The 27,929-nt window shown below is 42.1% G+C and overlaps 3 protein-coding genes across 12 annotated transcripts in view; all 3 read left to right on the top strand.

Annotated features, from left to right (window-relative positions):
- Nucleotides 1–438: 438 nt before the first annotated feature.
- Nucleotides 439–27,929, top strand: part of rufy2 (RUN and FYVE domain containing 2) — an 85,378-nt gene continuing 57,887 nt past the window's right edge. For 5 of the 9 annotated variants that reach the window (XR_009655076.1, XM_060926305.1, XM_060926304.1 and 2 more), the window contains exons 1-2: nucleotides 10,264–10,758; nucleotides 18,736–18,909. Coding sequence is in view for 8 of the 9 variants with exons in the window: in XM_060926305.1 (XP_060782288.1) it covers nucleotides 10,482–10,758; nucleotides 18,736–18,909 (451 nt within the window). In the remaining variant the exon portion in view is untranslated. Of the gene's footprint in view, nucleotides 595–1,088; nucleotides 1,260–10,263; nucleotides 10,759–18,735; nucleotides 18,910–19,268; nucleotides 19,449–27,929 lie in introns of those variants that run through there. The other 4 variants (XM_060926307.1, XM_060926306.1, XM_060926310.1 and 1 more) reach the window with 3 other exon arrangements.
- On the top strand, nucleotides 20,937–22,257 carry LOC132889619 (uncharacterized). The gene is made up of 2 exons (XM_060926313.1): nucleotides 20,937–21,132; nucleotides 21,467–22,257. The coding sequence occupies exons 1-2, from the start codon at nucleotides 20,937–20,939 to the stop codon at nucleotides 22,255–22,257; spliced, it is 987 nt and encodes a 328-aa protein (XP_060782296.1).
- LOC132889620 (uncharacterized) lies at nucleotides 22,327–25,297 on the top strand. 2 transcript variants are annotated; one of them, XR_009655078.1, is made up of 3 exons: nucleotides 22,327–23,038; nucleotides 24,873–24,976; nucleotides 25,085–25,296. XR_009655078.1 is itself a non-coding variant. In XM_060926314.1 (2 exons), exons 1-2 carry the CDS (start codon nucleotides 22,327–22,329, stop codon nucleotides 24,911–24,913), a joined length of 753 nt encoding a protein of 250 aa, XP_060782297.1. In that variant the 3' UTR covers nucleotides 24,914–25,297. The 2 variants fall into 2 exon arrangements, 1 of the variants encoding a protein (XP_060782297.1); XM_060926314.1 differs by having other exon boundaries at nucleotides 24,873–25,297.

Here is a 27,929-nt window from a genome sequence, read left to right as displayed (position 1 = left end):
TAGTACATTAAGGGCCAAAAAAGGGGGCTGTAAACAAAAAGGGGGGTGGGGGTGGGGGAGTGTCCAGGAGGTATACAAAATAAAATATGGCATGAACTTGAAGGTTAACTTGGATATAATAAAAGGATTTTGTGAATGCTGATAAAATTGATCAAATAATAATTAAAAAAAATTTCCTGACATTGGATTTAAAACTATGTGGATTTACTGTTCATTAATGATTTATTTCATTGAGAATAATTTCACACACTCATTAACAATTCTCTCCTTTCATCAGTTTATTTGAAACAGTTACTTGTGTTTAGCTGAATACAAAATGTAGTGCACCGTCACTCTGTCAGCTCTACTTCCGGAATAACAGAGCTTGCGTTTGATTGGCTGGCAAGCCTGCAGTGTTGCCCCGCCCCCTCAGCTTGACCGGCCCCAGTATGAGTGAAGCTGTACCTCTGGCCAAGCTGGTACTGTGTGTGCTGTGTTCCAGCAGGAGACATCTCCTCCCCACTACCCAGTGCTGCTGCAGCAAATGAGGCTCCATCCTTTCATGGGCAATGCAAACACAGCCAGTTTCATGTAGTCGGGTTCAGCCTGAGAGTGGTAAGTGTGTGTTGCTTCACTGACTGATTTATATGAGGTTGTGTGCATTTCATGGCCACAGAAGATGCATTGCTTCCAGGTCTTCATACATGCTGAATGTGAACATGCATGTGTCCATACATAGCACTCTGGTGTTGTTTTCAAATGCTGTGTTTTATTCTACTTCAAATTTGTGCTTATCCAAATCCATGAGGTAGGATATGCAGGAAACAAGAGTCATATGACACTCAGGGCAGGGCAGCATGAATACACAGTGTTCACCATGTAATTCCTTCTGAGTGGTAGAGCCAAGTCAGCAGTTATTCATAATAACATTACTTATACTAAGTATTTCCTGCTTACTTGGGCGGTTTGAAGGGAGGGGGTGAAATCCTCAGTTTAGACATGTTGTATCTTATGAATAAGCTTCAGCTGGAATGCTGCATCATGTAACTTGAGAAAACAGAAATTGTTCTGCAGTACCAATTTAAAGAGAACAGTGTTGTTTGTGTTAGGTCACTGGAATCAGCAGACTGGATCCCAAAGGCTGAGTTCCGAGTAAGGATTATTAAAACTGTAGAAAAAGGAGAAGGCTAGAGGTGCAGCATTCATGTACTCGCCTCAGAGTCTTCACCGCTGGGGCATCACCCACAGCGAAAGCATGGAGCGCCTTGCTTACTGTCAAGGTAAGACATGCCTTACCGTATCGGGATTTTGTTTGTTTGTTTTACTCCTTACTATTAATCTATACATAGTTTTCACTGACGTCACGGCATTCCGGGGAAAGCCCTCCAGCCGCCATCTTGTGGGTCAAACAAAACGGACCATCGCCATTACCGGCTACGTTATCTCGGACGAATTTATGAAGTTATATAGTCAGTTTTCTAAAATAAAGATCAATGTCGGCAAAATCAAGCAAACAGAAGTATATAGATACATTTAGACGACATCTCACGACAACGGTATGCAGCCAAACTGGCCTTGATTGGGGGAATTGACTCCTACGAAGTGGACAAAGATGCATTTTCAAGTGACTATGCAGGGCTGCCAAAGCCTGAAACTGCCAAAGCCTGAAACTGACTTCATCAAACTTTAAAGGCTGTCTGATATATACAATTTTATATATTCTAGCATTAAATAGACTGTTGAATGTTATGCAACCGTAATAAGTTGATTAAACACAAATCAAATCATACAGAATAGACCTAAAATGTTTTTCAAAAATGACCCTTGCGTGAGTGAAGTGACAAGTGTCAAATAGAAATGTGACAAACGAGCGATATTAAGTGTACATTACAGTGTAAACGTACACTCAGCGGTTCCAGTTAGGCATTCTCCAGAGATTGTTTACATGAGGTTTTGGTTTCCAAAAGCAAACTTAAACACAATTGATTGTTTATTTAAACAACTTACCACTTATAAAATGATCGGAACAGACTTTGCTGTGTTTGGAAGGCTGATAATCCTTGCGGTTGATTCTCACAAGCCATAGAATTTCTCCTTTGTATGCTGAGTTTCTTTGTTTGTTCGCTCACCTTCGTGCTCCCGTACAGTGGGAATTCCATAAAAGCTCCGCTTGACGTCATCATCTGACCTAATACGACAGTCGTGAATACAACAGGTGTGCACCATGGCTAGCTTTAAATAGCCTGCTTGGGTTCTTTTGAAGACTTTGTACTCGCGCGTTACAATGTGTGCTCAGTGACCCGTACGGTAAGCTTGACCCACAAGATGGCCGCCACTAGGGAATCCCCGACTCTGTGACATCATGTGCAAACTATGTATACTCGGTGTAAGCAAAATGATCCAAGTCTGAGATTAAAAAAAAAAACTTTCCAATTTGTACGTATAATCAACTACGTTCTATACTTTCGAACACAAATGAGGAAACCATGATCATTACTTCAAAGTAATGTCCCTAACCACCATTTGCACATACCGTGGTAACCGAGAATACCAGTACACTAACAATTTATCAAGTGTTAACGTTAGGTTTACTGATCAATGTATTTCAGAGCAGAAAAATTAGGTACCGTAATTTACAATAATCCAGTGTAACAAACAGTACTATAATTCAGTTAGAAAAGCTTAAAATGGCTTAAGGAGAAAAAAAATCATATGGGGATTGACCAGTTCAATGTATTCATTCAGTCAAGACTTAACACAGACAAGCACATGTAGCTAAATAAGGGAAATGACTAGTGATTAACATTAAAAACTCTGCATACATCATACAAAAGACCTTGGTTTATTAGTAATTTAATGAGTAATATGATTTCCATTACAGTATTCAGCTGCTCTGTAAGCTACATTTGTTCGTTTTAATAGGCTACGTGACAATGTCATACACTATGTCCAGTGTATGTCCAAACACTACTAAAAGTATTTTAATACTTGACAAATTTTATGGGTGGTTTTACCTTTTGACGACTACAATCCTTTTCAAGGCTTTTTGGAAGCAAAAGTCAGTTCCTTATTTGTGCTTTTAAAGGTCCGTTACCTTTATCATAAAACAATAAAAATAGGAAATGTGATATGTACAAAATAGGGAACTATAGTGTCTGTCAATATTATGCCATACTTTTTTCCAGAATGGAATTGTGTGTGTGTGTGTGTGTGTGTGTGTGTGTGTGTGGTGGTGGTGGTGGGGGGGGGCTCGCTGCCATGTGGACCGTATTGATCCACGTCATATTGATTGGAGCATAGTTTTTACCCCGGATGCCCTTCCTGCCGCAACCCTCCCATTTCCAGACTTGAGAAACAACCATTCACACCTATGGACAACTTGGGCTACGTTTACACTAGACCGTATCTGTCTCGTTTTCTTCGCGGATGCACTGTCCGTTTACATTAAACCGCCTGGAAATGCCTGGAAACGGGAATCCGCCAGCGTCCACGTATTCAATCCAGATCGTGTCAGCTCCGGTGCTGTGTAAACATTCAAAATACGCGGATACGTTGTGCTGAGCTCTAGCTGGCGTCTCATTGGACAACGTCACTGTGACATCCACCTTCCTGATTCGCTAGCGTTGGTCATGTGACGCGACTGCTGAAAAACGGCGCGGACTTCCGCCTTGTATCACCTTTCATTAAAGAGTATAAAAGTATGAAAATACTGCAAATACTGATGCAAATACTGCCCATTGTGTAGTTATGATTGTCTTTAGGCTTGCCATCCTTCCACTTGCAAGTGGTAAGTGATATGCACTGGGATCACACACACAGCGGCTCAGTCCCGAATCGTGGCTCGTGCACTTCACTCGCGCGCTGTGTGAGCTGCGCAGGGCCGGAGTGCGCACCCTCCAGAGGGCACTCGCTGTTCAGGGCGGAGTGATTTGGAGCGCAGGATGCCTGCGGAGCCGAGCGTATCCGCGTATTGGCGTTGCTATGTGCACGGCTAATGGTTTTAGTGTAAACGCGAATCGTTTTAAGAACATTAATCTGATGATCCGCTGATTCGACGTAATGTAAACGTAGCCTAGCCACTTAGCCTAATTGCATGTCTTTGGACTGTAGGGAAAACCGGAGCACCCAGAGGAAACCCATACAGACACGGGGAGAACATGTAAACTCCACACAGAAAGGCCCCTGTCGGCTGCTGGGCTCGAACCCAGAACCTTCTTGCTGTGAGGCAGCAGTGCTAACCACTTCACCACTGTGCCACCCGTTCTAAGAAATAACCCTTTATACCTGAGCAATTGCTTAGCTGTTTGGCCTGCATGATGCTCATCAGTGGCCTCACATTTCCTTTAGCATATCTTACCTACATCAGTGTTTCTCAAAATGGTGACTGTGAAGCATAGGGTCAGAGAGTTTAGTAACAGTAGTAGAGATTACAGGATTATCAAAGCTATTATATTTATTGTTGCAGTCTTGTAGTTATTAGTCTGTTTGGGTGGTCATTTGAATTGGATAGGTTTAATCCAAAACTCAAACATGTTCAAAACATGTTCTCCTGGTGCCTGCATGGATTTATTCCAGGTACTCTGGTTTCCTCTCACAGTTCAAAGACATGCAGATGATGTCGGCTGGCTACTCTAAATTGCCTATAAACGTGAAAGGCTGACTGTTTCTACGTTAGCTCCATGATAGATCGGTGACCTATCCAGGGTGTACCCTGCTTGTCGCCCAGTGTCAGCTGGGATTGGCTCCAGCTCATCAAGGTCAAGGCTTTTTTTATTGTCATTTGCAACCATATACAGTTGATACAGTACAAAGTTAAAATGAAACAACGTTTCTCCAGGACCATGGTGCTATATTAAACGTCACAGGACTACAAATAACAAAGTGCAGAGAGTGCAAACATTTGCAGATAAAGTGCAGACAACAACGACAGTGCAAAAATGACAACTAGCACAAACTGTATATTGCCAACCAGTACCTGTTACTATTAATGTGCGGAAAGTTGAGTGTGCGTTATGAGGTAGTATATGTAAAAAGAAATAAATAGATCTGTAACCAGCAATGAATAAGTGGCATAGAGAATGAATGAATGAATGTGGGTCGAATGTGTCCTGCTAGTTAAAAAAAAAAAAAGTTTTAGGATACCAGTAAATAGCCATTTATTTATTATTAATATATAATATTATTGCAAACGATTAAAGAAATATGCCTACTACTGTATTTGAATATATGGCTTATGTTCATGACATAAATACAGTGGTGTTTGAAAGTTTGTAAACCCTTTAGAATTTTCTATATTTCTGCATAAATATGACCTAAAACATCAGATTTTCACACAAGTCCTAAAAGTAGATAAAGAGAACCCAGTTAAACAAATGAGACAAAAATATTATACTTGCTCATTTATTTATTGAGGAAAATGATCCAATATTACATATCTGTGAGTGGCAAAAGTATGTGAACCTCTAGGATTAGCAGTTAATTTGAAGGTGAAATTAGAGTCAGGTGTTTTCAATCAATGGGATGACAATCAGGTGTGAGTGGGCACCCTGTTTTATTTAAAGAACAGGGATCTATCAAAGTCTGAGCTTCACAACACGTTTGTGGAAGTGTATCATGGCATGAACAAAGAAGATTTCTGAGGACCTCAGAAAAAGCGTTGTTGATGCTCATCAGGCTGGAAAAGGTTACAAAACCATCTCTAAAGAGTTTGGACTCCACCAATCCACAGTCAGACAGATTGTGTACAAATAGAGGAAATTCAAGACCATTGTTACCCTCTCCAGGAGTGGGCAACCAACAAAGATCACTCCAAGAGGAAGACGTGTAATAGTCGGCGAGGTCACAAAGGACCCCAGGGTAACTTCTAAGCAACTGAAGGCCTCTCTCACATTGGCTAATGTTAATGTTCATGAGTCCACCATCAGGAGAACACTGAACAACAATGGTGTGCATGGCAGGGTTGCAAGGAGAAAGCTACTGCTCTCCAAAAAGAACATTGCTGCTCGTCTGCAGTTTGCTAAAGATCATGTGGACAAACCAGAAGGCTATTGGAAAAATGTTTTGTGGATGGAGGATACCAAAATAGAACTTGGTTTAAATGAGAAGTGTTATGTTTGGAGAAAGGAGAACACTGCATTCCAGCATAAGAACTTTATCCCATCTGTGAAACATGGTGGTGGTAGTATCATGGTTTGGGCCTGTTTTGCTGCAACTGGGCCAGGACGGCTTGCCATCATTGATGGAACAGTGAATTCTGAATTATACCAGCAAATTCTAAAGGAAAATGTCAGGACATCTGTCCATGAACTGCATCTCAAGAGAAGGTGGGTCATGCAGCAAGACAACGACCCTAAGCACACAAGTCGTTCTACCAAAGAATGGTTAAAGAAGAATAAAGTTAATGTTTTGGAATGGCCAAGTCAAAGTCCTGACCTTAATCCAATCGAAATGTTGTGGAAGGACCTGAAGCGATCAGTTCATGTGAGGAAACCCACCAACATCCCAGAGTTGAAGCTGTTCTGTACGGAGGAATGGGCTAAAATTCCTCCAAGCCGGTGTGCAGGACTGATCAACAGTTACCGGAAATGTTTAGTTGCAGTTATTGCTGCACAAGGGGGTCACACCAGATACTGAAAGCAAAGGTTCACATATTTTTGCCATTCTCAGAAATGTAATATTGGATCATTTTCCTCAATACATAAATGACCACATAATATTTGTCTCATTTGTATAACTGGGCTCTCTTTATCTACTTTTAGGACTTGTGTGAAAATCTGATGATGTTTTAGGTCATATTTATGCAGAAATATAGAAAATTCTGAAGAGTTCACAAACTTCCAAGCACCACTATATGTACTGAAAGGGTTAGGAAGACAGTTTAATGGGTCTTTGGTAGCGAAACATTTGACAACCCCTGACCTCTATAAGTCTAAAACTAAATGTGAACACTGCACAGTGATGTAGTGGTTAGCACTCTCGCCTCACAGCAAGAAGGTTCGAGCCTAGTGGCTGACTGTGTGGGTTTTCTCCAGGTGCTCCCACAGTCCAAAGACATGCAGGTTAGGCTAATTGGTGGCTCTAAATTGACCGTGAGTGTGAATGGTCGTGTGTGTCAGGCCTGCGATGATCTGGCAACTTGTCCAGGGTGTACCCCGCCTCTCGCCCATAGTCAGTGGGGATAGACTCCAGCGGGGATAGCAGAGGCTCCAACTCTCCCACCGTGGGTGGGAGATCTCCCACTTTTAGGGAACATTTAGAAAATCCTCCCGACCTCCCGCTGACAACATAAAGATCTCCTGCCCGCCCTTACTACACATGATTAAAAATATAACTTGATACATTTATGTTGACAAATTAATAGTTGACTCTCTGCTTTTCGTGTCTGACACTGTATGGGTGAACTCAAGTGTGTACCTCGCGGTATATGCCGATTCCCCGGTCGGTACACTGATCGGTGTAACGGGGGGATTGGAGGGAATGCCGGAGGCATGCGCGTGCAGATCAAGCACGCATATGAATCGAGCGGAATTCGGTACGCTGTGGGATACACACTGAGCCACCCAATGTCTTAGCAATTACCGATAAAGCATACAGATGGCGCTATTAATGATACATGCGAAAGAACGAGAAAACCCGCAACACTCAACCATTTTGTTTGTTTTTTTGCGTCTGCATTTTGTCTGCATTTATCGCCTGCTCGTCTTTAACTTTGTTCTCTTGAATGAGATAATGAAACGAAGTTCCATTGGTGGAAATGGCGAAAGCCAAACTACGAAGAAAAAATATCAGAAAATCACCAAGATAAAGTTCGGCTCGTCCGTCGCGATGGTCGCCAGGGACGAATGGCGGACTGTTTTGGACGGCAGCAAGACGACCCTATATCTGATAGGGTTAGATCACCAGACCAGACGTTAGATTCTAACCAACTTGTCTGACTTTTACTAACTTAGAATATTATTAGAAGAACATTATCATCAGAGGGTCTACCAGTGGCAATTTATAATAGTCATTATTGACATTTGACTTTAGGCATATTAAAGTTTGGTCTGTAGTCACTGGATTTATCTAGATCTGTTACTATTAATAAGATTTAATTGACGCGAAATTGACACTTAATGTGGTGAATCTGACAAAGTTCACTTTGACTTTGAATATCAGACCATGTAACAGTTAATTACACAGAGGACTGAAATAGCATTTCCCCAAACTCCAGATGTGTAGTATTAAAAATTTGACACACAACTAAACATAAAAGTGCACACAGACATCAACAGATAAGCAAATTAACACAACATATAGACAGACAGTGGGCACAGTTCCCAGAATATTCAGTGTGTTCTAGAAACGTAGTCAAGTTTGAGGTATGTTACTGGAGTGCAATAGTGTGTGTGTGTGTGTCAAAAGTTTGGAAACGCCTTCAAATTTGATGTTTTTTTTCTTTGTTTTAATTAACTAAAAGACACCTCGTGTCTTAAAGTAATGACTGACTGTTATTTCTCTTTACTTAGTTGAGTGGTTCTTGACATGGATTACTACAGTTGTCGAACAGGGCTATTTACTGTATTTTTATTATTTACTCTTTGATGGTGTCAAATACATTAAGAAGGCAAGAAATTCCATTTTTGACAACACACACCTGTTAATTGAGAAGCATTCCGGGTGACTATCTCATGAAGCTGGTTCAGATAATGCCAATAGTGTGCAAACCTGTTATCAAGGTAAATAGTGACGACTTTGAAGAATCTAAAAGATGAGATGTTTTTTTAACACTTTTTTTGTTTACCATATAATTCCATATGTTATTTCATAGTTTTGATGAGTTCTACAATGTAGGGGGAAAAAAATAAAAACATCGAATTTGAAGGTGTTTCCAAACTTTTGACTGGTACTGTATATTTATATAAAACTCGCCTTCGCACCTACGGCGCTTAAGCTTGTCTCCCTCCGAGCTACTCGCAGAGAGGGAGAATCTCCATCTTTGCAGTTTCCCAAGTTGGAGCCTCGGAGATGGGCTCCAGCAGTGGGAATGCCTGTAACCCTGTAGAACAGGATAAGTGGCTACAGATGTTGGATGCAGGGGTGCAGATCTGATGTCAGGATTGGGGGGGAGGCGCACAAAAGTGATTTTTTTTTTTTTTTTTTTTACCCGTATGCAACTCATACCATGCAACCATAAATCACAACTTCGTAGCGGCTCGCCACATCATTCAAAAAGTACTGCACAGGAAATGTCTGAAAATACATTTCTCATCTCATCTCATTATCTCTAGCCGCTTTATCCTTCTACAGGGTCGCAGGCAAGCTGGAGCCTATCCCAGCTGACTACGGGCGAAAGGCGGGGCACACCCCGGACAAGTCGCCAGCTCATCACAGGGCCGACGCATAGACACAGACAACCATTCACACTCACATTCACACCTACGGTCAATTTAGAGTCACCAGTTAACCTAACCTGCATGTCTTTGGACTGTGGGGGAAACCGGAGCACCCGGAGGAAACCCACGCGGACACGGGGAGAACATGCAAACTCCGCACAGAAAGGCCCTCGCCGGCCACGGGGCTCGAACCTGGACCTTCTCGCTGTGAGGCGACAGCGCTAACCACTACACCACCGTGCCGCCCTGAAAATACATTTGTTTGTACAATTTTGAATAATTTAGGGGATTTTTATTGGAGGGGGACAATTCATGTTTTTCAAAAATTGTGTGTGGGGGGGGTCATGTTGGAGGAATCTCATTATCTGTAGCCGCTTTATCCTGTTCTACAGGGTCGCAGGCAAGCTGGAGCCTATCCCAGCTGACTACGGGCAAAAGGCGGGGTACACCCTGGACAAGTCGCCAGGTCATCACAGGGCTGACACATAGACACAGACAACCATTCACACCTACGGTCAATTTAGAGTCACCAGTTAACCTAACCTGCATGTCTTTGGACTGTGGGGGAAACCGGAGCACCTGGAGGAAACCCACGCGGACACGGGGAGAACATGCAAACTCCGCACAGAAAGGCCCTCGCCGGCCCTGGGGCTCGAACCCGGACCTTCTTGCTATGAGGCGACAGCGCTAACCACTACACCACCGTGCCACCCATGTTGGAGGGATGTGAACACCGAACTGACTGTTTCCACGTGGAATAGTGAGTGCTGTGTGTCGGTTTGTGGAAAGTACCGTATTTGTGTGCTCATTTCGGTCCCAGCAGCAGGGGGCAGCAGATCTCACCGACTGTATTCTTCTTTACAGGATGACGTCAGCGAGCAGAGCTCTCTCTCTCTCTCTCTGTGTGCGTGTGTGCGCGCGGCTGTAAACAAACTCCTGTGCCGTGCGGCGCTGCTTTGATGTGTGTTCTGCACTGTTCTGCCCGCACAGCCGCTTTTATATGAATGGGCATTGTAGAGTAAGGTGTGTTGGGTTCTAGTACGGGTCTAGTAAAGGGAGAGGGTGTCGGTTATGAAGGGAATGTCCCCGGCGGTGAAGTGTGCGCTGCTCCCGGCCGTGTGAGCGGCGATGGCGATGGCCGCACCTGCAGAGCAGGAGCTCACCTTGACCGAACCGGACTCCGGGAAAGACAAATCGCAGGCTTTCGGGATCCTCCGGCTGCAGGAGGAGAGCAAATCCGGCGGTGAGAAAAGCAGCAGCAGCAGCAGGACAGACGGGAGATGGCAGGCGCCCATATTCGCTTTAGCTCGGAAAGCCTCGGAAACCCTTTCAAGCGGAATTCACGTCCTGCCCAAAGTGTCCGAGTCTAAAGTGTGCTCGTTTTCAGAGGAATGGAGCGTCAAGGGTGAGTTTCACTCATTTTTATGAAGGTGTAAATGCGACCCCACACACACAGTGATAAAGTACAAACTGTCCTCTCCGAGCATTATTCTGCATGCAGTCATGGTCATATTAATAATGCATCCAAACGACGTTTAATAAAACTCCTGAAAGCTCTTTTGTCATCTCGAATATTTCAAAACGCAGGTCTTAAAGTCGGCTCAATAGGAAACATGTTTATCTTTGGCCACCCAGTGCACTTTTTTTTTTTAATGCTGTAAAATCATCTGGGATTCGGCCTTCAGCTGAGGAATAGTCAGGATGTGTTATCACGTGGTAGAGATTCTGTCCAATCACTACGTTCGGACACATCTGTATGCGTGACGCCACCTTCAGCCAGCTGTTAAAGGAGATTTTATTTTGAAATACATTTCTGATTGGATAGTATCCCCGTCCTTGACTCTTTTGTATGCTGCATAAATAAGAATTAAGGATGTTGAGTGATGAGGTGGGGCGGCACGCTGGTGTAGTGGTTAGCGCTGTCGCCTCACAGCAAGAAGGTCCGGGTTCGAGCCCAACGGCCGGCGAGGGCGATGTGTGTGCGGAGTTTGCATGTTCTTCCCGTGTCCGCATGGGTTTCCTCCGGGTGCTCCGGTTTCCCCCACAGTCCAAAGACATGCAGGTTAGGTTAACTGGTGACTCTAAATTGACCGTAGGTGTGAATGTGAGTGTGAATGGTTGCCTGTGTCTATGTGTCAGCCCTGTGATGACCTGGCGACTTGTCCAGGGTGTACCCCGCCTTTCGCCCGTAGTCAGCTGGGATAGGCTCCAGCTTGCCTGCGACCCTGTAGAACAGGATAAAGCGGCTACAGATAATGAGATGATATATAAATGCTTAGGTGCCTATCTCAACAGCTGTGCATTAGCACAAAGAAATAGACAGTAGGGAAGTCAAAATAAATCTCAAACAAATCTTTATTTAAAAAAAAAAGGAAATTAGAAATATACACTCACCGGCCACTTTTAATAGGAACTTGTTCTTGATTCTAAGAGTCCTGTTCTTGGCTCGCGGGAGTGGAACGCAATATGGTCTTCTGCTGTTGCATGCTGACATGATTTTCTGCTCACCACAGTTGTAAAGAGTTGCTATGGGTTACTATATCCTTCCTGGCAGCTCAACCCAATCTGGCCATTTGTTTGTTCTCCCCGTGTCCGCGTGGGTTTCCTCCGGGTGCTCCAGTTTCCCCCATAGTCCAAAGACATGCAGGTTAGGTTAACTGGTGACTCTAAATTGACTTGTCCAGGGTGTACCCCGCCTTTCGCCCGTAGTCAGCTGGGATAGGCTCCAGCTTGCCTGTGACCCTGTAGAACAGGATAAAGCAGCTAGAGATGATGAGATGAGATCCAAATGAGAGTCTGAGCTTACCCGTCTGTGTTCTCGCTTCTTGAAGGTCGATCTTGTGGCCGATTTGTTTTGAAACAATCTGACTTTCAGTTCTCCGTTTATTCGCTTCTTCCACTTAAGGGCGAGATGGCAGCAATATCCGGGGAAGAAATCAGACGGCTGCTCCACTCATTCTCCATTTTCTCCATACTGAGTACTCTGCCATTACTGCTCGGCTCAGGCAATTACTGAAACCCAGGACAGGACGGAACACCACCGGTTTTAGCAACAACCGTGGGGAGGTCACTGCCCGAGCGATATGTTCCATCCCGGGTTTTAGCAACAACCCTTGGCTCACACTCCGGGAGAACTGGTGCAACTGAACTTACTTTCCTTTTAAAAAATAAATAAATGCTTTCCTTTTCTTGTAGTTTTCTTTTCCTTTAATTGTTGGTACTGCACCCTCTTTCAATACGGGCTTATAGTCAACGCTCCTCAACAGATCAGAGGTTTCGTATGAGTCCTCAGTAAAATGTGCAGAGCAGAGGAGAGACCACTTCGTAGGCGCCCAATGTGCCCGTGAACTTCTCGCAAAACGCCTCCAAATCTTTGCAGTTTGAATATTCTTGGACCATGAATGCAATATAAATCCACCTTCTGTTGTGTTGCTGACGCATCTACGTGGCATGGTGATAAACTCTGTGTTTTAATATAGCGGAAACGGCGATGAGGCCGATAGACTTCCTGCTGTGACGTTACGGACGTCAACATCATTCACTCAGACCGCTACCTATATGAATCACTTTAATCGTAAAAATTACTATATTAGATTTATTGTTAACGCTTAAAACTATTCCTGTGCCATTCTTGAGGTCTCAAGGCATTTATAAACGAAAGTGAGGCCATGGTTCTGCGTATATGCTTTAAAGACAGATTCCTAATTTTTAACAGTTCTCTGTTCTTCAACCTTTTAGCTTATTTAATCCTGTAATAATAAGGTTATATAGTCTCAATTATGACATGTTCCCATAATAATATCTGATCATCTCATAATTGAGAGGGCAGCACGGTGGTGAAGCGGTTCCCACTGTCTCCTCACAGCAAGAAGGTTCTGGGTTCAAGCCCAGTGGCCAGCAGGGGCCTTTCTGTGTGGAGTTTGCATGTTCTCCTCATGTCTGTGTGGGTTTCATCCACAGTTTAAAGTTAAGCTAATTGGCTACTCTAAATTGTCCATGACTAAAAGCAGTGCAACAGAGGAGTGGCTAGGCGGCTGTACTTACTTAGCCAAGAAACCCAGAACACACTGGACGGGAAAAGTAGAAGAATTATGAGAAAATTATCTAATGACATGTTATTGCATAATTCTTACTGACCTATCTCACGATAACGAAATCCTATGCCTGGCCTAGTGGTTAGTGTGTCCGCTTCTCGACCGGGAGATTGAGAGTTCTACTCGCAGTCGGGTCATGCCAAAGATCATCATAAAAATGGTACCTACTGCTATCTGGCAAGGCACACTGCAATACAGATGCGAGTAGGGAAGTCAAACACTCACGGTTACCAGAGGACTAGCCCCCCCACTGTAACTCTAGCAGTATAGGCAAGAGGCCAAGGGCTGTCGAAACGGAGATCGGCGCCACACCCACGTGCCTCAAAGAGCTGCCTGGGAAGACCAGATCCTGGCATGGAAGGGACTTTGACTTGACTTGACACCTGTCTATCCATTATCTCTACTGCTTATCCATCAGGGCCGTTGAAGATCCTATGTCATGCCTTAGTTTTTCATAATAAATACTTGGCATCTCATGATTTAGTACATAAACTGCCCGACCCCAAAAAAAGGTCACCATTTGGATTTAAATAAGCAAATACTTAAGAACCTTTGATTGGATAATTACTGCAGTAATTAATGTTTCAGCTGGCAACAATTCTTTTAACCCTAACTGATGCAGTGAGTAGCTTCTCCTTTCTTAAACAACTATGTTGGAAGATGTATCTCATGATCGTGGAAAAGATGTTAGTGTTTCAGAAGGGTCAAATGATTGGCCTGGATCAAGCAAACAACTAAGGAGATTACTATAATGACTGGAATTGGGTTAAGAACTGTCCAACACATTATTAAAACCTGGAAGGATGGTGGTGAACCGTCACATTCACGGAAGAAATGTGGTTGGAAAAAAATCTTGACTGACCATCAAAGATCACTTAAACGCTTGGTGAAGTTGAATCATGAAAAATGACAGAAGAACTCAGTTATGTTTAATAGTGAAAGTCCATTCCATTAATAAGTAAGATCATTTCCACACACACGCACACTGTGATGAATGAATACTCACAGGATTGGGACTAAACAGCTGTATGGCCAGAAGAAAGCCACTTTTTAATGAGACTAAAAGTGGGAGAAAAGGTTTCAAGCATTTTGCTAGGAGGCATTAAAATTGGATTCTGGAGCAACGGAAAAAGGTCATATGGTTTAAGTCCAGATTTACTCCATTCCGGAGCGATGGGTGCGTCAGGGGAATATGGGAAGGGTATGAATCGATGCACCCATCATGCGTAGTGGCCACTGTACAAGCCTCTGGAGGCAGTGTTATGATCTGGGGTTGCTTCAGTTGGTTAAGTCGAGGCTCAGCAACATTATGTGACGATAAAACATCAGCTGACGACCTGAATGTACTGAATGACCAGGTTATCTTATCTTTTTATATGGATTTTTTTTCTTCCCTAATGGCACCGGCATAAAACTAGGGCACAAATTGTGAAAGAGTGGTTCAGGAAGTATGAGGAATCATTTTTCACAACGAATTCACCACCACAGAGTCCTGACCTTAGCCCCATTGAAAGTCTTTGGGCTGTGCCAGAGAAGACTTTACAGAGTGGTTCGAGACTCCTGTCGTCAGTGTAAGGAAAATTAATGCCTCTCTGGATGGAAATAAATATTATGACATTGTATAAGGTTGTTGAAACAGTGCAAGGGCAGTTATGTGCTGTAATCAAAGCTAAGGGCGGTCCAACAAAAGATTAGTGTTTTAACTTTTTAATGGCTGGGTAGTGGGTCTCGTAATTCTGACTTTCTAGATCATAACAATGAAATTGTATCTCATGACCTAGTGTCTCATTATGAATTACGTTCCAGGGCTCGACATTAACGCTTGTTCGGGACAAGTGATACTTTATGTCGGACAAGTTCATCGTCTCAATTACTTGTCCAATCGGACAAGTGCCAAAATACGTCGATATTCGGGTTACATATCAAATTTATCAGTTTATTCACGTGATTTCCGAAGCATCTCACTCGGCATATTGTTTTGATGAATCGCCGGATGTTTCTATTCGGAAAGAGCGATGTGCGCATGCGCAATATTCCACTTGCGAAACCGGCCAATACCACTTCGTGTATTTGAGCTGAAAAGTAAACGGTCATTTATCAGTTGGTCGGGTTCAATGCCCGAACTGATGATCACATCATCAGTTTTTCTTTGGCTAATCAGACACAAGGTACGCCACCACTCTTGCCGGAGCAGTTGGGGGTTAGGTGCCTTGCTCAAGGGCACTTAAGTCAATCCTGCTAGTCTGGGGAATCGAACCAGCAACCTTTTGGTCCCAAAGCTGTTTCTCTAACCATTAGGCCATGGCTTCCCATCGTTTATGATTGGTTGTGGCTGTGCAGCTGTGGCTTCAGGGTGGGCTCAGAACACGCAGAACTCAAGGGCTGATTGATGATGAATAGAAACTTTATTTGTATCCATTCATCTGTGAGTCAATAGAGGTGTGGAGGTTTTCATAAGATATATTATCTTGTCATTTGATAACTAGATTTCAGTGTATAATAATCAGTGATTTACAGTATTAGTCAATTTTGTTATCAGTTGTTTTTATTTGTAGCATTGTTTTGTTTCTCTTGTCCAAACTAGTGATGTCTCAAGTCATGAATTTTATGATAATGTTACTTTTTGTGATATTTATTACTGAACTGCAGAGTACTGATCTGTGTGTATATATAATGGTTAGTGTTCCTGGATCTCATAGTATAGTTATTTTGTTCTTAGAAATTATGAACATAAAATTTTATTCTATTGGAATATATTGCTTCTGAACTTCAGCATAATAATTGGTGAATTATGGTATCAATCAGTCTGTTTTACTATATTTTTGAACTTTTGCCTCAGTCTATCAAGTATTGATTACTTTTGATTCATAGATATTATGCATATGTTGTGAATTCGGAAACAAACGCAATAAAGATTGTTGGGTTACAAATAGTTTTTTTTTTTTTCTCTCAAATATTTCTTCGGACAGCGGCACGGTGGTGTAGTGGTTAGCGCTGTCGCCTCACAGCAAGAAGGTCCTGGGCTCGAGCCCCGGGGCCGGCGAGGGCCTTTCTGTGTGGAGTTTGCATGTTCTCCCCGTGTCCGCGTGGGTTTCCTCCGGGTGCTCCGGTTTCCCCCACAGTCCAAAGACATGCAGGTTAGGTTGACTGGTGACTCTAAATTGACCGTAGGTGTGAATGTGAGTGTGAATGGTTGTCTGTGTCTATGTGTCAGCCCTGTGATGACCTGGCGACTTGTCCAGGGTGTACCCCGCCTTTCGCCCGTAGTCAGCTGGGATAGGCTCCAGCTTGCCCGCGACCCTGTAGAAGGATAAAGCGGCTAGAGATAATGAGATGAGATGAGATGAGATTTCTTCGGACAAGTAAATTTCCTTTCAACTTCCCCGACAGGACAAGTGGTTTCAAAAGTTAATGTAGAGCCCCGCGTTCTCAAAATAATGATCTATTAAGTAATAATGAGAACATGGTCTCAAATTATTATGAAGTAGTATGATGTTATGATGATGATGACGTTATAATTATGACACAGGATATAAAATTTATGAAAGAGAGTTGCATTATGACGTGAATTATTATTTTTTTGGGCGGCACGGTGGTGTAAGTGATTTGCACGGTCGCCTCACAGCATGAAGGTTCTGGGTTCGAGCTCAGCGGCCGGCGAGGGCCTTTCTGTCTGGAGTTTGCATGTTCTTCACATGTCCGCATGGGTTTCCTCCGGATGCTCCGGTTTCCCCCACAGTCCAAAGACATGCGGTGAGGTTAATATGGGACGGCCTTTGGCTGAGGTGCCCTTGAACGAGGCACCAACTCCCAACTGCTCCCCGGGCGCTGTTAGCATGGCTGCCTACTGCTCTGGGTACGCGTGTGTGTGTGTGTGTGTTCACTGCTTCAGATGGGTTAAATGCAGAGAGGAATTTCACAAGTGTGTGATGAATAAAGTTGTGCTTTCTTTCTTTTCTTATTTTCTTATAATAAAATTTTTTTTTATATAATTTATTTTTCCAAGTGGTGGAAATTAGCTTCCATATTTTGCAGACCCCTTTAACTAACTAAAAAATAAATTCCACTGACCTCTCAGGACACATCCCAAATATTTTTTAAATATTAAGCTCCTTATATGAACAGTCATTCTGATTTATTTATTGTATACATGGATTTTTTTGGTACTGAATCTTGCTCTGACAGAAAACATTAGTTAACAATATTACTTATAGGCTGACCTTGTTTTGACGATGTGTAAATCTTTTCATATCAAATACAACCAGTCGTATAAGCTAAAAACAATGAAGAAAACTCAAGAAATAAGAACCTTAGTTATGGTGGGTTGTGATTTCCTCCACTATTTAAAAAAAAAAAAAAACCCTGGACCCTCTGTTTGTGCTTCACGGCTCTTTGGGGGTCCCTGGATCCCATGATTTGAACCACTAATCTGTTGGGTTTACAGTTGAATGAAAATGTTTGCATGTCACATGATGTCTGAGTGAACAAAGAATTTTTTTTTCACAATTTATCTAAAATTAGGAGGGGTGGAAAAAAATCAAAATGGCAAAAAAGAGCCAAGAGAAAGAAAGCAAAGTCTTGTCATACCTCGATGTTCTGATCTGACCTGAAGAAGGCAGCGTCTGACGTCTGCCAGAGTTGGAACAGAAATATCCAGAAAAATGTCCGGTTGGTGCGATAACGGTTATTGAGAGGATGCACGTTTAAAGCTGTTTAGAGAATATAGAAAGAGGTTGGAAGGATTTCTAAAGGTAAATGTTTTTAGAGAATAGTTACACTAATATCCAAATTATTTCTTAATATGTTGATGGAGGAATACTTGAGCAATTGTGTTACTTGTGATATTGAAGAAACATCTGTGAAAATCTTTGTAAATGTCTTTTGTCTTAAGGGCATGGAAACTTTTTCACTTGACTATATAGTGCTCTGAAGAAGGCATTGTGTCATACATGTTTACTTAGTCGTAAAGAACAGGCATGGAAAAGGAAATGCGACGCCAAACTGCATATAGCTTCACACTTCAGTGAACACACACACACTGCTCCCTAAAGGTTAAAGATTAAATTCACCTATTAGCGAAGTCAGCTGAGTTGGCGGCTGTTTGGCCACATGATGGAGGCTTGTATTGTTCTAGTTTTTGCTAACATGTTTCCTGAACAATTAAAATAAATCCTTTTTTTTTTTTTAAATCAGAGTCTGTCACACTACAGCGTATTATTATTATTATTATTATTATTATTATTAAAAAATTACATCCAAATACAGTTCTCCTTTGCTTTGTTTTCTAGCCTTCCGGGATCCTATGGCTATGGAGAGGGCCAACTTGCTGAACATGGCCAAGCTCAGCATTAAAGGGCTGATCGAGTCGGCGCTGAGCTTTGGTCGGACACTGGACTCGGATTATCCCCCGCTGCAGCAGTTCTTTGTGGTCATGGAGCACTGTCTGAAGCACGGCCTTAAAGGTACAGCAGACAGCACTGAACCACTTCATCTGTAACAATGTATGCACGGTTTTCTAGACTCCTTTTTACAATTAATGCAGATTTTCCAGTTAGAAGTAATGATGGTCCTGGACTAATGCTGTGATTTAAGTTGAAATTGAGAATTTACACCTTGTAATTGTCATTTTGGACTTCCATGTGTTCAAGTTATAAAGTGGGAAGAAATATAGACATCTTCATGTTTTGTCTTTTGTTAGCAACAATCTAGTCAGCTAATGTCATTGATATGAGTGATCTTTACCTCCTCGAAACATCAAACTGTATGTTGTATGTTAATCTGAAGCACGTGTGTGTGTGTGTGTGTGTGTGTGTGTGTACAGTAGAATAACACCATGTACTGAACCAGGGGTGAAGGACATCTGCCTGACTTTCTAAGGAGGAATTGAGGCAGCGTTTATTTTGTTTTCCTAGTCAGCATTCGGAAAATCTGACTTTCCAGCTTTAGTCAAGAGCAGCGTTAATTTATTCTATGTCTGGAAGTGGAAAATGTTTGAAATTTGGTGTGGAAAATTTCATTATGAGTTGTTCTTGTTTCTGTTGAAGTATTTTTCACAAGTCAAATATTTAACAGTTATTCCACGAAATCGAGTCAGACATGAGCTGAAGTCATGTATGCCAAGATTGAGTGGAATAATTGTTTTATTCTATCCACACTCACTGGATTTTGAGAAACGGGGCACTTTTTTTTTTTTGCAAATTCGATAAATAACTTTTTACAAAATGTCCGACAAAATCATTTCCGCTTAGGCAGATTTCTTAAAAACCTATCAATGTCTGCACGAATTGACTTTTTAAAAAAAAAATTTTGTAGAAAGTGCCGTCTTGCTATTGTGCCAAGGTACAGAATGGTTTGACATTTTATTTCATTCTTCCTTGGACAGTTCAGTTATGTAAATTTCAAACTTCTTTGAGCTTTTGAACCAGTCTAAAAAAAAATTCAACAAATTTTAATGTTTAAAGATGAAGAGTGTAAACAAACCAGCAAAATGACAGTAGCAATTTGTGAAAAATGCTATAATAATTCTTGAAAAATAAACAAAAGATACGTTCTTACTAGGGCTGGATACCGGTTTGGATGGACCGGTTTGGACCGGTAAAACATCCAAGAACTGAGTCCAGAAAACCGAAAGTCGTGAACCGGTTTTTTGGACCTGAAAGTCAGAACAAAGTACAATATAACGATTTCTATTCAGATATCTTAGTAGTACTCTAGTCATGGAAGGTAAAAAAAAATAGCCCTGAATCAAACTAGATAAGACATCCCAAGTCTCCTGGAAGTTCCGGGAGTCTCCCGCATATTGCTAGTGGCTCCCTGATGCCCGCAAATTGGAGAATATCTCCCGGAATCTAGAGCAAGCGAGCAAGAGCGTGCACACGAAACATTAATGTCTGCATCGCACATATGACTGGGTGCGCGAGGGAGAGCAAGAGAGACTGTGCGTGTGCCAGTTCATGTAGTGCATGCTAGACAAAGAGCATCCTGATAGGTTTACAGACATCACAACCTGCAGAAACTCCCCAGCTGATGGGGGGAAAAAAGTCGTGCAGCATGACTTTTTTTTTTTTCCCCATCGCGGGGGGGGCCAATGTTGGTACGTACCGAGCTCAAGTGGAATCGGCGTCATGGATCCCCATAATCTCACGTAAATTTTCACTCCAAATGAAGAATCAGCGCTCAAAAAAATTAAACATGGGACAACCAACATTTTCTCTTTCTTTTGCATGTGTATTCAGTCCATTTTTACGAGTTTGGGATGCATTTATGTGGCCTTGAACAAAGAAATTTTAGCGCCCGATGAAAACAACAAAATCTTGAAAAGACCCAGTCAAGTATCGCGGGTTCTCGCCAAATCATGCGAGAGTGCAATTATCAGCCCTCGCGCTAGGGGGCATTGTTTAATTTGCTGCGATGTGATTGGTTACAAGTTGGCAAATTTGCGCCATTTTTCACATGTGCATTCTAACACGAGGAAAGTGTCAGAGCAGCCATGCCTAAGAGCAAGAAAAGCAAAGTTTGGGCTCATGTTAAGCAACTGCCTGATGGCAAAGCAATGTGCCATCACTGTAACAAGATAATTGTTGTATCAGGTGGAACTAGCAACCTTGCAAGACATCTTAGTAGACACTACAACATAGAAACACAACCACACCCAGCAGGAAAGGTTATGCAGAGCTTGTTCATAGGTAAGTCTCTTTATTAGTAGTAGTTGATATTTGTTCTTCTTAGTCAGATATTTCTTTCCATCTATTCAAGGCATGATTTGTTTAGAAAAATGTCAAAAGCATGGTTGATGCAAATCAATGCTAATAGTAAATTGCACCATAAGTTGCCTGTAACAGTTTAAAATCTACCAATGATATAACATCAAGACAACAAGTAAAAAAAATGTGAATGTGGGAATCTCACAGCAGGAATTTGTCCATACTGAATCAATGTTACTTAGTGCTTAGTTTAAATCTGCAAACTCAAATACAAAATAACAGAATCCACTAGAACACTAAACTTATAAAATTTCAGATTCAGCACAGACTACCCAGTGTGATACACCCCCACTTCCTTCAATGGGATCATCCAGTCAGTCCAGCACAACTGCAAGTACCAGCACAATGGGGTCATCCAGTCAGTCCAGCACAATGGTGACTCCATTCACACTTGCAAGACAGCCAAAGATGCCAGACTTCAAGAAACACAGAATCACATCCACAGTTTGTAAGTACATTGTGAAGTCCCCCCGGCCATACCACACAGTCGAAGATCCCTACTTCAGGGCTATGGTTCATGAATTGAACCCGGCATATCAGCTCCCAAACCGCCATGATGTCAGCGAACGTCTAATCCCTGCCATGTACGTGGCTGCCCTTGGATCCTTGAAGGAGGACCTGAAGAATGCAGACTGCGTGTCACTGACTGGTGACAGCTGGAGTTCAAGAGTCACAGATCACTACATGACGTTAACTGTGCATTATCTGAAAGATTGGGATCTGCAATGCAAAGTTCTCCAGACCCTTAAGGCGGAAGTCCAGCAAACTGGTGAGAACATTACAGTTGAACTCAACGAGTGCCTCAGAGAGTTTGAGTTGGAGGGAAAGGTAAGAGTAATGACCACGGATAATGCCAGGGCAATGATTAATGCATCAAATATGGCAGGAGCTGGCTTGTCCCTGGGCTGCTTTGCACACACCTTAAATCTTGCTGCCCAGAAGTTACTTGAGGTCAAAGCTCTGTCCACCCTTCTGAGTACCATCCAGCCAGTCATCACTTACTTCAGGAAGTCATACCTAGCCAAGTTAGTCCTGAAGGAGAAATAAGCTGCACTTGGGATTCCAGCCAATGCACTGATACTAGACTGCAAAACAAGATGGAATTCTGCGTATCTCATGATAGAACGTTTCATACAACAATATCCAGCTATCATTGCAGCCACAGTGGACGACCGAATCAGGAAGAAAGACCAGTTCAAAAGAATCCAGAGAGTAGTAGATGATGACTTCAACAAAATGGAAACATTTGTGCAGGTGGCAGGGCTGCTTTACAAAATGACAACAGCAATGTCCAGTGAGCGCAGGCCAACAGCTGGCATGGTACTACCCATGATGGAAAAGCTGAGGCTTCACTTCACCCCATCCTCAGATGACAGCCCTTTTGCTGCAAATCTCAAATCTGCAGTTCAACGTGATTTGCAAAAAAGGTATAAAGTTACAAGAGAACAAGAGTCTCTGGAGGAGGCGACAGTGCTAGATGCCCGTTTTAAGACATTCTGTAAGGAAGATGTCTGGGATAGATTATGTGATAAAATCAGCTCTACATGTGACATCAAGAAGGAAGCAATGAATGATGGAGAGGTGAAGGAGTCAAGAGAGGATGAGGGAGAAGCCAAGGAAGTGAAGCCACCAAGGAAAATGACTGCTTTGGAGGAAATCTTCCTTGATGAAGATGAAGTTGAGATCACCCATGTAATGCCTCCTATACCTGTCCATGTGAGAGTGCAGAATGAGATCACCAAGTACCGAGAAATGCCAAAGATCAAGTCATCTGAGGACACTGTCCTCTTCTGGAGGAACAACAGCAATGATCTCCCCCTGCTATCAGGTATTGAGGTATTTCACCTGACGTCACAGGGTCACGTGACGCCCCGGTGTCCGCCATTTTGAACGTCAAGCTACATACTAATGCTGCAGACAGAGAGGGAGAACCAGCTTGAAAAAAAAAACATTACAGACACCTAGAATCAGGGCTTTGAACCAGAATTTTTTTCCTATTGGTTCGTTCCGAACAGAAACGGAATTTTAACGTTTCCGGTTTTGGGTTCCACCATTAAATAGACGTTCCCGAACCGGTTAGAACAAAAAAATTTCATTCCCGGAATGGTTAATTACGTTCCCTGTCAGCTGTTTAACAAATGGCTATAAAATTATGTCTCTGTCTCATCCAGCTTAAGCCAAATGTAGGCTAATTCTATTACAACCTTCATTAAATAAGGCAAGAAATAATTCAAAACAATTATTATTTCAAATGTTGGCGATTTGGATTCTCAGTATGTCTTCCCATCTACACAAACAGAAAAAGTGCCAAAAATGAAAGATAATTCGTTTAGTGTGTTACCAAAGGCTAGTCAGGCCCTATAGAGGGCTACCGCATGACGTCACCGCGCTGCGAGATTTTGTTAGGCGCCATATTGGAAGACCAAGTACACATCTATGCAAGTACATACATACATAAAACAAACTACACCTGAAATGTAGCCAGAGCCGGTTCTGCCCTAATCTGGACCCGGGTGCAACATCGCGCAACCCCCCCCCCCCCAAAAAAAACAAACAAACACCAGTCTAAATCAGGACAACCATCACATAACTATAAACATTTTATATCAACTATTTTAACTAAATGGGCTATAATAAATAAGCCTGCAGGCAGCCACGGCGGGCTGCCTCAGAAAAGTAACCATTCAATGACAACTGAAAGCCTGCAGCCACGGCGGGCTGCCTCAGAAAAGTAACCATTTGTCCTACCTTAAAACTCGTTTTGCATTTTCTGCCTCCTTTTTTGTATTTTCGACCTTCCGTTTATTTTCTTTCCTTTTCTGAAAACCCGATTTGTGTCCAGACATTTTGTTCTGCTACCAACGAACTAACTCGTCAGGTCTCGTCTCTCGAGCCCGCGATGATTCCCGTGGGAAGGGCAACAACTGATACATTTTTACAAACAGCCAATAGGGAGGTTGCAACGTTCAGGCTCTTCTTTGCTCAGACACTCATGGCTTTTTTATTTGTAGGCTACGGAAACTTTGAGGAACGAAATAAAAACCGGTATTAACCGGTTACCATTATTTTTAATAAGCGTTTCTGTTCCGGAACATAAAAAATAATAAAGTTTCTGGTTTCGTTTCTGTTCCATGTGAAATAGAAAAAGTTCCCGGTTTTCATTTTCGTTCCTTGAACCGGTGCAAAGCCCTGCCTAGAATAGATTAATTTGTCAGTAAGCACTCTATAAATAACCATGGTGTTTGCTTGTTGTGCTGTGGGCTGCCACAACAGACAGGGACAGCGTGCAGGACTCTCCTTTTACCGGTTTCTAGAGATGAGAATTTCGACTCTTTTTCGGGAGCCGGCTCTTTTGGCTCTTCTTACTATAAGGAGCCGGCTCTTTCGGCTCCCAAACGGCTCCTGAGATTTTATTTTTGATTTAATTGCTGCAATTAACTAGTTAATTAATTACATTATTATTTATATTTTATCAATAGGATGTTTTCCATTTTATTTTTTAGTTTTTGTAGCCATTGTAAAGCTTTGTAAAGTATAGCAGTGTAACAATGTTCTAGCTATAGAAATAAAACTTACCAATTAATAAATTATTTTCTCACAAACATAATGCAAAACTGTTATATTACCAATATAAAATACACAGCTGATTTTCCCCTCCTCAGGTGCCTCACAGACTCATCTCCCCTGCGCTCCACAGCTTTAAGCATTACACCAATTTTCATATTTTCGCAGCTGTGAATGACATCAACCCCCCCAACCAAAAAAAGTAGGCGTACACCATGCTACTTTTTTTCCTTTGAATGGTAATAGACAACACAAAGACGCAATCGGACAGCAACTTTTTTTTGTGAAAGTCTCTCTCTCTCTCTCTGAGGCACCTAAGGACAAAAAACTAATTCGGCTCCCACCGAAGAGCCGGCTCCCGTCGTTCACTTCAAAGAGCCGGCTCTTTGAACCGGATCGTTCGCGACCGACACATCACTACCGGTTTCCTACTGACCCAGACAAGAGGGCCAAATGGATTGCAGCTGTGAAGAGACAGGATTGGGAGCCAACAGAGTACTCCAGACTTTGCAGTGATCATTTCATTTCAGGTTAGTTTATCAGTTAACGCAATTTTGATAAAATATATAGCAAAAAGTAAATGGGTCAGTGTTTGTTAACCCATCTGAGCAGTGAAACAAGGCGGTGTTAATTTGTCTAGGGTTGCATGTAGCAGACATCAGACATAAAACGCAATAACAGAGGCTAGAAAGAAACGGGACACAGAAAAAAACAGGGCTCCATACCAAGGCTGGGTACAGTGTTTGTGATAAAAGACAGATCCAATTTAACACGAATCACAGCTTACTTTCTTGTTAAAATGTGCAAAGGTCTCCACCATCTCATACTGCCTTGCACTGAAGGACTTAAGCGTGCCGTCCAAAATGGCTGCGTCACGTGACTTGGTCACGTGGGTGAAATACCTCAATTGCCTGACAATACCTGACAGCACAAGCAAGTGTTGCTAGCGAACGCATATTCGGCACTGCAGGAGACGTTGTGAAGGCTGAGAGAGCTTGCTTAGACCCTGACAATGTGAACATGTTAATATTCTTGAAGAAAAACATGCAGTAGTACTGTTGCAGCTAGCGGTGGACTGACTGCTGACAGCCACTTGACAGTGTTGTAAAATCATGTTACATGTACTCTCTTTGGTTTATGCTTATGTTTAATAAAGTAAAAGTGTTTTGAGTCGCCTCTCTGCTTGGTAGTCACTAATAGATAAGGTATTGAAAATAAGTGCAACATTCAACTATAAATATTGGTTTAATAAAACATAAGATTACTAAGATATCAACTAGACAGGCTCAGGTCCAGGTTCAGGTCCGGACCTGAACCTGCAGGGCTCGACATTAGCACTTGCCCGATGGCCCGGCGGTGTTTTTTACGTCTTTCGGGCCAGTTTGGGCCACTAAATTTGGCCAAACAGTGGCCCGGGCGGGCCAGTACGTTTTCGATACAAATTAACAAATTTTATTACTCATATTTTACCCAGAATTGTGAAGAAATTGTTTGTAAAATGCACCTTTTCGATACAAGGTCCGTCATCTTTGTTTTCGTCACACTCTGCTCCGCGGCAGGAGTGTGTCGTCTTCGTGCATCTTCGGAGATGTTCGGCGCTGTTCGGAAGCGTCATTTTGGCGGGAAAATAGCATCTTGTAGACGAAGACGGTTGCGGCAAGGAGACCATCAGAACGGTGAAATTCAAATAGAAATATGTTCAAACTCCACGCTCCCCAACCTGGCTAAAGGCCAGGTAAACAGTTTAAAAACGATCGTGCATAAATTAACTATCGGGTGTTAACGAACGGCTTCATTTTGAACTCGGCAGCCAATCGGAGCATACGACGTCACGCTCGGTTTACAACTCGCCAAATATGGCGCCAAATCGTAAAACAGCATTTCAACACACGCGCTTTAGCTTCAGATGGTGTAAAATGGTTCAGACTTTGTATATTAATATAAAAATTTCAGGATACACTGCCAAGAAATATGGCTACACGTGTATCAACTTTTAGTGATTAAAGAATGAAGTATAAATGTTGGTTGCTATGACTGAAATAGAAGAATAGATAAAATAATGTGGTAAATTAGATCTGATCCCATATATTATATTATTCAAATATCCAAAGATGATGAAATCTATCAAAATAGCCAAACTAGGTTTACATTAGTTCATTACAACAAAAATAACTATTCTGACCCTCTCTGGTACAACCAGACCATGCTAAACCCAGTATACCCCAAGTTGCTAGGGTATCTGCTGTTGCCATGGCAACGGTTTATGCAAATGAGCTGAATTTGCAAAAATTTACTACTAGTTCCCCCAAGGACATATCCTGAAAATTTGGTGTTTATATCTTATTAAAAAAAATACATTTCACCCCTTTTTGGCTCACCTGAGCATATCTGTTAATTAGCTAATTAACAGGTATTTAGGGTTATAAATCACCCCCGAGCAGGTAAGGCTTTGCAAAAATCTCACTAGATTATTCCCCAAAGTCCACCCTTTCAGGAAATTTATGGTTTGTCAGTGATTCTCATGATATTTTATTAATTAAGAAATAAAACTACTTCATGGGCAATAAAAATGCCCATTTAAATCCAGCATGATAAGGGTTAGTATGCCACCCTCACCTTTCATCCAGACTTGGGACTGGCCTCTTGTGGCTATTATATAAAGGTGTATTTAAAAAGTTTATTGTACTTCTATTTCTATTAGAATATCTACAGTGGTGAGAATTCAATATCTACAATGTTGAGAATATATGAGCCAAAGTTGAAACCATGACAAAAAAGGAAAATATGTCTACATCACACAGGGTGGGTTACAGGCAAAGCTTATTCTATAAACAAGTTAGTTGCATGGTGAGGCAGAACTTGGCTTATTCTAAAACTTGTACAAACAATTGTTAATGTAAAACAGTAATCAACAGCATGTGTTAAACGAACAGAGAACAAGAACAAAGGAAATTTTTAAATGTAACTAAGAAACTGATAGAACAAGAAATGCAAACAATAAAATATCAATGTGAACAAACAAAGATATAATAATGTTAGCAAAATATGAATAATCTTATTTTCATTAATTTCACCTTAAAATGCACCAGAATGCACGAATATGAATTGAAAAATCAAAATTTTCCGGGGGAGGGCCCCCAGACCCCCCTCTTTGT

The sequence above is a fragment of the Neoarius graeffei genome, chromosome 7, assembly GCF_027579695.1.
Source record: "Neoarius graeffei isolate fNeoGra1 chromosome 7, fNeoGra1.pri, whole genome shotgun sequence".
NCBI classification, from domain to species: Eukaryota; Metazoa; Chordata; class Actinopteri; order Siluriformes; family Ariidae; genus Neoarius; species Neoarius graeffei.
This window is presented reverse-complemented; position numbering and strand designations above follow the sequence as displayed.

Coding starts and splice junctions, on each gene's coding strand:
- LOC132889620 (XM_060926314.1), top strand. CDS start 22,327: ATGATAGAACGTTTCATACAACAATATCCAGCTATCATTGCAGCCACA. Junction 23,039..24,872: donor TGATCTCCCCCTGCTATCAG/GTATTGAGGTAT, acceptor TCCCCTCCTCAG/GTGCCTCACAGACTCATCTC.
- LOC132889619 (XM_060926313.1), top strand. CDS start 20,937: ATGCCTAAGAGCAAGAAAAGCAAAGTTTGGGCTCATGTTAAGCAACTG. Junction 21,133..21,466: donor TATGCAGAGCTTGTTCATAG/GTAAGTCTCTTT, acceptor ATAAAATTTCAG/ATTCAGCACAGACTACCCAG.